At 62.6% G+C, this 9,866-nt stretch overlaps 1 protein-coding gene across 1 annotated transcript; it reads left to right on the forward strand.

Annotated features, from left to right (window-relative positions):
- The first annotated feature begins 403 nt into the window (after positions 1-403).
- LOC136789123 (E3 ubiquitin-protein ligase Topors-like) lies at positions 404-2,260 on the forward strand. Its single transcript, XM_066988870.1, has 2 exons — positions 404-1,072; positions 1,198-2,260. The coding sequence occupies exons 1-2, from the start codon at positions 849-851 to the stop codon at positions 2,258-2,260; spliced, it is 1,287 nt and encodes a 428-aa protein (XP_066844971.1). The 5' UTR covers positions 404-848.
- Positions 2,261-9,866: the final 7,606 nt, after the last annotated feature.

The raw sequence follows: 9,866 nt of genomic DNA on the forward strand, positions 1-9,866 counted from the left end.
CTGCTCAGGTCTTGAAAACCTCCATGCTCAGGGATGCCTCCACCCGGCTGGACAACCCACTCTGGTGCTCTGTGTGCCTCACGGGACTTTTCATTTTTCCTTATCTGCAGCCTGAACCTCTCCAGTCCCAGCTGATGCCGCTTGTCTCTGCTCCTGCCACCAGGCACTGCTGGGAAGAGCCTGTCCCCATCCCTGTCATCCCTTCCCACAGGCACCAGGCAGTGCTGTTAGGTGCCCCTAAGCCTTCTCTGGTCCGTGCTGAGCCGGCCCTGGCCCCACACACCCTCCTCACAGGGCGAGTGCTCCAGCCCCACTGCATCAGGGGCCTCTCCTGAACCCCTCCGGCTTGTTGACATCTCTCCCACCCAGGACCCCAAGGAGGACGAGCGCTGAGCAGAGCAGATCACCCCAGAGAGGGGTGAAAGACAGGAAAAAAACCCTGACAACAAGTCAAGGGCTGCCTTTGGCTAGGCATGGGAAGAACCATCAGCAGAGCTGGAGGGTGGGGAGAGCTTGTGGGACTGTGTGGTGCTGCCTCAAAGGCAGGCGTGAGGTTTTATTGAACGTATGTGGAGATGTCTGCCGTGGCCAGGGTGAGATGAGGGTGCCCTGGGGAGACACGGCCTAGGCTGCAGTGACTGGTGAATAACACTGATGCCGAGCATTAGACAGGAGATCGGGGGAATGGAGTGACAGTGGCTTTGCGGTAGCCCCAGACACATGTGCTGGGGCCAGAGCGCTGCCAGAGCGAGCGCTGCGGGGCAGGACGGCCCATTGTGATGGCTCCGAGCGATGCACTGTGAGAGCCTGGAGCGACGGATTGTGACTGCGTGGCCCTCGCTGCTCATATGCGGGCGCAGAGTCCCACCCCGCCGGCTAGTGCCCGCACTCCAGCTGAGCGTTTACGCGAGGTCTGGAGTGAGGAGCAAGGTTGGCCTTGGTGCTGGTGTCGTGCTCTGGGAGTTGCTGCAGCAGCTCTCAGTGTCCTTCCCAGAGCCATCGGAGCTTCTTCCGCGGCCCTGCCTCGTTCGGGCCGTCGGGAGACCCAGGAGGAGCGCTCGCAGCAGCAGAGGTGAGTGCTACGGAGACATCTCTCCCTGGGCAGCTGGAAGGGTTTTCTCCTTGGGGAACCTGCACAACTCTTCCAGCCGCCCCCGGCTCAGCCGATGACCATGGCCTCTTCTCTGCCTTTTGCAGCGTGACACCTGCTGCTGCAGCGCCGGTGAGAGGGAGCGGCTCGTCATCGCCAGTTCTCCCCAGCTCACCGCAGCAGGTGGAGAGCATGGCCACGGCGCTGGACACCCGCTGTCCCATCTGTCTGGACAGCTGGGTGAACCCCAGCTTTGTGGTGCCATGCCTCCACCGCTTCTGCTTTGAATGCATCCAGCGGTGGGCTGAGAGCAAGCCCGAGTGCCCCCTCTGCAAGAGGAGGGTGAGCTCCATCGTGCACTCGGTGCGGGCGGACAACAGGTTCAAGGAGCTCGTCATCCCACCACCTGCGGAGGCACCGGTCACCGCCCAGCAGGCAGACGGAGCTCCTGCCCATGCAGCCTCCCGACCAGAGGCTGCAGGACCACTGCCCACAGCCGCTGTGGGCGGCCTCCACCCCTTCGCCTGGGCGTCCCTGTTCCGGCTGTACCCTGCTGTGCTCCAGCCCCTGCTGCCCTGGCTGCGCCACGAGCTGGGGCAGCTCCTCGGGGATGACGGCAGGGCAGCCTCAGAAGCGCAGCGCAACGTCATCTCAGGCCTGCGCTTCTTTGGCCTGGACGAGGGGGCCCTCACCCTGCTCCTGAGGACCTCCCTGGGAAGGCAGACGGCCGGCTTCGTGCAGCGGCTCATTGCCACCGCCGTGCAGCGGTGCAGCGGGGAGGCCCGAAGCATCCTGGGTCTGGGGGCCTCCCACGCTGCTGGAGGACAGGAGGGCAGCCCTGCAGCAGTCCCCAGCCATGTTGTCAGCTCGGTGGGGACACCAGCAGCCGGCCCAGAGCCCTCCGAGGGAACCAACGTGGAGGAGCTCCGCGGAACTTCAACAGCTGCCCTCCGTGGGGGTCCCGGCTACCCCGCATCCATGCCAGGGCTGGCGCCTGACAGTCAGCAAGTGTCCCCGGAGGAACCACAGGAGGCTGAGGCCGGTCCCTCCACTGCCAGCCAGGGCAGGGACCAAAGACGCAGGGGGCCCCGGAGAACCGCGAAGAGGAGGGCCCCCACTTCCCAGGACTCTGCCCCACCCGCCAAGAGGCCACCCCGCCGGCGACACTAGAACAGCGCCCCAGGAGCTGGCCAAGCTGGGGCTGGGCCAGCAGATGGGGCACACGCTGGCAACCGGGAGGGACCAGAAGACTCACAGCAGTCTGAAGCTGTTGGAGAAAAGAAATAAAGCTACAAAAGCTATCAAAAAAGTCTCTGTATTGCTAACAACACGGTTGGCGTCGCTGTCCCCACCCCTGCTGCCATCTCTTCCTCTTCCTACTGCTGTGCCCACCGCTTCCTCACAGGGCTGCTGGGCCTGAAGGCCGATGGGGTCGCTCTGGTGGGATTGGGGCGCGGCGATGCCGCCCTTTGCCAGGAGGGCTGGGGTGTTCGTCTCAGCGCTTCCTTCCCCAGGTGCCCGGCACCACTGCTGTGCTCCCCCTGAAAGCGCGTGCTGCCCAGCTGCAGGCCTGCAGCTCTGCAGCTGCTCCCAGGGAGAGGCTTCCAGCCTGGGGTGCCCGGGGCCAGCCCGTGCCCATCCCCATCGCCCCAGGCCTGGCCTCCTGCTCACCGCCACCTCTGCCCCCGGGGCTCGAGGCTCTGCCCTCCCGCCAGCCTGCCCTGCTGGCTGTGGCCTGGCCACAATGCCGTCGAGATAGCTCCTTCTGCACAGAGTGCGCCTTGGTGCTGCTGCTCTCTGTAGAAAGCTGGGCTTGTGCCCTGCCGAGACAGGAACCCCAAGCAGTTCAACAAGGCAGCAGCGAGCCCTGGCCACAAAGAAGGCTGACAGAAGGGCGGGCTGCAGTGTGCAAAAAATCAGCAGCAGGTCGAGGCAGGTGATCCTTCCCCTCTCCTCACCACTGCTGCTCAGGCCACCCCTGGAGGACTGTGTCCAGCTGTGGGCTCCCCTCCAGGAGCGAGACACGGACATACTGGAGAGAGTGCAGCAAAGGGCCACAGAGATGGCAAAGGGCCTGCTGGAGCGCCTCTCCTGCAAAGGAGACCCATGGGCCTGGCCCCGGTCTTTGAGGGCTTCCTTCCCCTCCCTTGAGCACCATGGGGCCTGGGACCTCTTTCCCCCACTTCAAGAGCTACGGGCCCTGTGCCCTGCTCTGAGCTCCGCAGAGAGGGGACGTGTGCTCTCACAGGGGCTCGGTGTCCTGAGGAGACAGCAACCCATAGGGCTGAGCCTTCTGCATCTCTAGGCCCTCTGCGCCTTGCTTCGGCACAAGATGACAAGATGCACTCCACGGGCTGCAGCATGGAAACCTGCTCCACCGTGGTTCTCCGTGGGCTGCAGGGGGACAGCCTGCATCACCATGATTCTCACCACAGGCCGCAGGGAACTTCTGCTCCAGTGCCTGGAGCACCTCTCCCCCTCCTTCTTCACCGACCTTGGCGGCTGCAGGACTGTTCCTCACTCCTCTCTCTCTCCCAGCTGCTGTGTGGCAGCAGGTTTTTTCTTTTCCCTTTCTTAAATATGCTCTCACAGAGGCACAAACAACATCGCTTACTGGCTCGGCTCTGGCCAGCAGCAGGGCCCTTATCTAATATGGGGCAGCTTCTAGATTCTTCTCACAGAAGCCACCCCTGTGGCTCCCTGCTACCAAAACGTTGCCATGTAAACCCACTATACTGTTGCATGGGAAAGGAGAGAGATGAGGGAGGCAGGCTGTTCGAGGCTGCCCGCTGTCCCCCACTGTCCCAGGAGGAGACCTCCATCAGTGACCACCACTGGGCAGAGCAATTCTGAGCAGGGAAGTGTCGTGGCTTTAGTGGCAAGGTTTTGGAAGCGGAGAGGAGCTGCACGGGGGGCTTCTGCGAGGAGAGACTGTGAGCTGACCCCCATGTCAGACACAGCTGCTTCCAGCCGGCTCCAAAAGGGACCCACTGCCAGCCAGAGCTGAGCCAACGAGCAATACTGATGGCACCTCTCAAGTGGTGCCAGGGGAGGTTTAGATTGCATCTGAGGAAGAGTTTCTTCAGGGAGAGGGTGGTCAAGCGTTGGAACGGGCTGCCCAGGGAAGTGGCCGAGTCCCCATCCCTAGAGGTATTGAAGAGTCATGCAGCTGGGGCACTAAGGGACACGGTTCGGCCATGGGACTCGGCAGGTCAGGTTGACGGCTGTGCCTGATGACCTTGAAGGTCTTTTCCAGCTTAGATGGTTCTGTGATCCATCCTTAGATGGATCTGTGATCCAGTGCTGCACCGCTGCTGTGAGAGGGAGGAGTGAGAAAGATGTGAGAGAAACAACCCTGTAGACACCAAGATCAGTGAAGAAGGAGGGGGAGGAGGTGCTCCAGGCACCGCAGCTGGGGATTCCCCTGCAGCCCGTGGAGAGGACCATGGTGAAGCAGGTAGTTCCTACAGCCCTTGGAAGACAACGTTGGAACTGATAGCCATGCAGCAGCCCGTGGAGGACCCCACACTGGAGCAGGAGGCTGCGCCTTGCAGGAAGCTGCAGACCATGAAGAGCCCACGCAGGAGCAGGCTCTTGGTGGGGATGGCAGCATGAGGAGAGGAGCCCATGCAGGATCAGGCAGTCTGGTGGGAACCGCATCCCCTGGGGGACCCAGCTGGAGCAGCCCATTCCCGAAGGACTGCACCCCATGGTATGGACCCACGATGGAGCACCTCTTGAAGAAATGCAGAGCGGCAGAGACAAAGCCTGATGGACTGACTGCAACTCCCACTCCCCATCCTCTTGCACCACTCGGCACGGGGAGGAGCTTGAAGAACCGGGAGTGAGATTGAGCCTGGGAAGTAGAGGGGTGGGGGAAGCTGTTTCTAGTGCACTGTTGGTGGGGTTTTTTTGTTGTTTTTTTTTTTTTTTCCAGATCACACTGCCCTGCTCTGTTAACAAGTGGCTATAAATTACAAGACTCTTCCCCAAGCTGAGCCTCGTTTGCCCATGATGGTAACTGGTGAGCGATCTGCACGTCCTTATGCCAGACAAGGTCTACCCACCACGGGAAGAAAAGGGAAGTGAGGTCTTGCTGGTGCTTGCTCGTTCTGCAAGCCCATGTCCCCCCAGGCAAGACAGCACAAGTGCTGCTGCGGGAGGCCAAGCTCTGTGTGGCCAGGTGCCCTGACTGAGGCACCGCAGGGCCTGGCCAACTGCGCTCGCAGGACTTCTCCCTCTGCTCTTGCACAGCCTTCTCTGCCCTCATTTGTCCTGCCTGGGGCCTGGACCTGAGCGCTCTGAGTATATTGTGCCCCAGAGCCCTCTGCCGGACCCTCTGCTCCTGCAGGGAACCTCTTCCCTTTCTTGAACACCATGGGGCCCGGCCCTATCGACTTTGGGGGCCTCTTTGCACTGAGACAAGCACCTCTTGAGTTGGGTCCTTTGCTCTTGCTGGACCTCTTTCCCCTGACTTGAGTCCCACCACTCCTGGCACCACGGTTTAGTAGGGCTTCCTTTGCCTATGTCAAGCGCCATGGCGCTTGGCCCTCTGCTCTTGCAGGGCTCCAGAGGCCCAATCCAAGCCCCATGGGCCTGGCCTTGGTCTTTGAGGGCTTCCTTCCCCTCCCTTGAGCACCATGGGGCCTGGCCTTGGGACCCGTTTCCCCCACTTTTGAGGGCTATAGGCCCTGTGCCCTGCGCTGAGCTCCACAGAGAGGGGACGTGTGCTTTCGCGGGGGCTCTGTGTCCTGAGGAGAGAGCGCTCCGTAGGGCTGAGCCTTCTGCATCTCTAGGCCCTCTGTGCCTTGCTTCGGCTGCCATGGGCTCATTTGGGAAGCTTGGCCGCATTTCACGCTGCCGACGCTTTCCCTCCCGGGACTTCCCCATGTGTCCCTTCGCAGGCTTGTGACCCTTGTGCTCTGGGCTGGGCCTGCTCGGGTCTTGAAAACCTCCATGCTCAGGGATGCCTCCACCCGGCTGGACAACCCACTCTGGTGCTCTGTGTGCCTCACGGGACTTTTCATTTTTCTTTATCTGCAGCCTGAACCTCTCCAGTCCCAGCTGATGCCGCTTGTCTCTGCTCCTGCCACCAGGCACTGCTGGGAAGAGCCTGTCCCCATCCCTGTCATCCCTTCCCACAGGCACCAGGCAGTGCTGTTAGGTGCCCCTAAGCCTTCTCTGGTCCGTGCTGAGCCGGCCCTGGCCCCACACACCCTCCTCACAGGGCGAGTGCTCCAGCCCCACTGCATCAGGGGCCTCTCCTGAACCCCTCCGGCTTGTTGACATCTCTCCCACCCAGGACCCCAAGGAGGACGAGCGCTGAGCAGAGCAGATCACCCCAGAGAGGGGTGAAAGACAGGAAAAAAACCCTGACAACAAGTCAAGGGCTGCCTTTGGCTAGGCATGGGAAGAACCATCAGCAGAGCTGGAGGGTGGGGAGAGCTTGTGGGACTGTGTGGTGCTGCCTCAAAGGCAGGCGTGAGGTTTTATTGAACGTATGTGGAGATGTCTGCCGTGGCCAGGGTGAGATGAGGGTGCCCTGGGGAGACACGGCCTAGGCTGCAGTGACTGGTGAATAACACTGATGCCGAGCATTAGACAGGAGATCGGGGGAATGGAGTGACAGTGGCTTTGCGGTAGCCCCAGACACATGTGCTGGGGCCAGAGCGCTGCCAGAGCGAGCGCTGCGGGGCAGGACGGCCCATTGTGATGGCTCCGAGCGATGCACTGTGAGAGCCTGGAGCGACGGATTGTGACTGCGTGGCCCTCGCTGCTCATATGCGGGCGCAGAGTCCCACCCCGCCGGCTAGTGCCCGCACTCCAGCTGAGCGTTTACGCGAGGTCTGGAGTGAGGAGCAAGGTTGGCCTTGGTGCTGGTGTCGTGCTCTGGGAGTTGCTGCAGCAGCTCTCAGTGTCCTTCCCAGAGCCATCGGAGCTTCTTCCGCGGCCCTGCCTCGTTCGGGCCGTCGGGAGACCCAGGAGGAGCGCTCGCAGCAGCAGAGGTGAGTGCTACGGAGACATCTCTCCCTGGGCAGCTGGAAGGGTTTTCTCCTTGGGGAACCTGCACAACTCTTCCAGCCGCCCCCGGCTCAGCCGATGACCATGGCCTCTTCTCTGCCTTTTGCAGCGTGACACCTGCTGCTGCAGCGCCGGTGAGAGGGAGCGGCTCGTCATCGCCAGTTCTCCCCAGCTCACCGCAGCAGGTGGAGAGCATGGCCACGGCGCTGGACACCCGCTGTCCCATCTGTCTGGACAGCTGGGTGAACCCCAGCTTTGTGGTGCCATGCCTCCACCGCTTCTGCTTTGAATGCATCCAGCGGTGGGCTGAGAGCAAGCCCGAGTGCCCCCTCTGCAAGAGGAGGGTGAGCTCCATCGTGCACTCGGTGCGGGCGGACAACAGGTTCAAGGAGCTCGTCATCCCACCACCTGTGGAGGCACCGGTCACCGCCCAGCAGGCAGACGGAGCTCCTGCCCACGCAGCCTCCCGACCAGAGGCTGCAGGACCACTGCCCACAGCCGCTGTGGGCGGCCTCCACCCCTTCGCCTGGGCGTCCCTGTTCCGGCTGTACCCTGCTGTGCTCCAGCCCCTGCTGCCCTGGCTGCGCCACGAGCTGGGGCAGCTCCTCGGGGATGACGGCAGGGCAGCCTCAGAAGCGCAGCGCAACGTCATCTCAGGCCTGCGCTTCTTTGGCCTGGACGAGGGGGCCCTCACCCTGCTCCTGAGGACCTCCCTGGGAAGGCAGACGGCCGGCTTCGTGCAGCGGCTCATTGCCACCGCCGTGCAGCGGTGCAGCGGGGAGGCCCGAAGCATCCTGGGTCTGGGGGCCTCCCACGCTGCTGGAGGACAGGAGGGCAGCCCTGCAGCAGTCCCCAGCCACGTTGTCAGCTCGGTGGGGACACCAGCAGCCGGCCCAGAGCCCTCCGAGGGAACCAACGTGGAGGAGCTCCCCGGAACTTCAACAGCTGCCCTCCGTGGGGGTCCCGGCTACCCCGCATCCATGCCAGGGCTGGCGCCTGACAGTCAGCAAGTGTCCCCGGAGGAACCACAGGAGGCTGAGGCCGGTCCCTCCACTGCCAGCCAGGGCAGGGACCAAAGACGCAGGGGGCCCCGGAGAACCGCGAAGAGGAGGGCCCCCACTTCCCAGGACTCTGCCCCACCCGCCAAGAGGCCACCCCGCCGGCGACACTAGAACAGCGCCCCAGGAGCTGGCCAAGCTGGGGCTGGGCCAGCAGATGGGGCACACGCTGGCAACCGGGAGGGACCAGAAGACTCACAGCAGTCTGAAGCTGTTGGAGAAAAGAAATAAAGCTACAAAAGCTATCAAAAAAGTCTCTGTATTGCTAACAACACGGTTGGCGTCGCTGTCCCCACCCCTGCTGCCATCTCTTCCTCTTCCTACTGCTGTGCCCACCGCTTCCTCACAGGGCTGCTGGGCCTGAAGGCCGATGGGGTCGCTCTGGTGGGATTGGGGCGCGGCGATGCCGCCCTTTGCCAGGAGGGCTGGGGTGTTCGTCTCAGCGCTTCCTTCCCCAGGTGCCCGGCGCCACTGCTGTGCTCCCCCTGAAAGCGCGTGCTGCCCAGCTGCAGGCCTGCAGCTCTGCAGCTGCTCCCAGGGAGAGGCTTCCAGCCTGGGGTGCCCGGGGCCAGCCCGTGCCCATCCCCATCGCCCCAGGCCTGGCCTCCTGCTCACCGCCACCTCTGCCCCCGGGGCTCGAGGCTCTGCCCTCCCGCCAGCCTGCCCTGCTGGCTGTGGCCTGGCCACGATGCCGTCGAGATAGCTCCTTCTGCACAGAGTGCGCCTTGGTGCTGCTGCTCTCTGTAGAAAGCTGGGCTTGTGCCCTGCCGAGACAGGAACCCCAAGCAGTTCAACAAGTCAGCAACGAGCCCTGGCCACAAAGAAGGCTGACAGAAGGGCGGGCTGCAGTGTGCAAAAAATCAGCAGCAGGTCGAGGCAGGTGATCCTTCCCCTCTCCTCACCACTGCTGCTCAGGCCACCCCTGGAGGACTGTGTCCAGCTGTGGGCTCCCCTCCAGGAGCGAGACACGGACATACTGGAGAGAGTGCAGCAAAGGGCCACAGAGATGGCAAAGGGCCTGCTGGAGCGCCTCTCCTGCAAAGGAGACCCATGGGCCTGGCCCCGGTCTTTGAGGGCTTCCTTCCCCTCCCTTGAGCACCATGGGGCCTGGGACCTCTTTCCCCCACTTCAAGAGCTACGGGCCCTGTGCCCTGCTCTGAGCTCCGCAGAGAGGGGACGTGTGCTCTCACAGGGGCTCGGTGTCCTGAGGAGACAGCAACCCATAGGGCTGAGCCTTCTGCATCTCTAGGCCCTCTGCGCCTTGCTTCGGCACAAGATGACAAGATGCACTCCACGGGCTGCAGCATGGAAACCTGCTCCACCGTGGTTCTCCGTGGGCTGCAGGGGGACAGCCTGCATCACCATGATTCTCACCACAGGCCGCAGGGAACTTCTGCTCCAGTGCCTGGAGCACCTCTCCCCCTCCTTCTTCACCGACCTTGGCGGCTGCAGGACTGTTCCTCACTCCTCTCTCTCTCCCAGCTGCTGTGTGGCAGCAGGTTTTTTCTTTTCCCTTTCTTAAATATGCTCTCACAGAGGCACAAACAACATCGCTTACTGGCTCGGCTCTGGCCAGCAGCAGGGCCCTTATCTAATATGGGGCAGCTTCTAGATTCTTCTCACAGAAGCCACCCCTGTGGCTCCCTGCTACCAAAACGTTGCCATGTAAACCCACTATACTGTTGCATGGGAAAGGA

The sequence above is a fragment of the Anser cygnoides genome, chromosome Z, assembly GCF_040182565.1.
Source record: "Anser cygnoides isolate HZ-2024a breed goose chromosome Z, Taihu_goose_T2T_genome, whole genome shotgun sequence".
Taxonomy (NCBI): Eukaryota; Metazoa; Chordata; class Aves; order Anseriformes; family Anatidae; genus Anser; species Anser cygnoides.

What these genes read in the sequence shown, in the direction of transcription:
- LOC136789123 (XM_066988870.1), top strand. Translation starts at nt 849, where the DNA reads ATGCGGGCGCAGAGTCCCACCCCGCCGGCTAGTGCCCGCACTCCAGCT. An exon ending in GAGCGCTCGCAGCAGCAGAG is followed by an intron (nt 1,073 to 1,197) that starts GTGAGTGCTACG and finishes TGCCTTTTGCAG; the next exon opens with CGTGACACCTGCTGCTGCAG.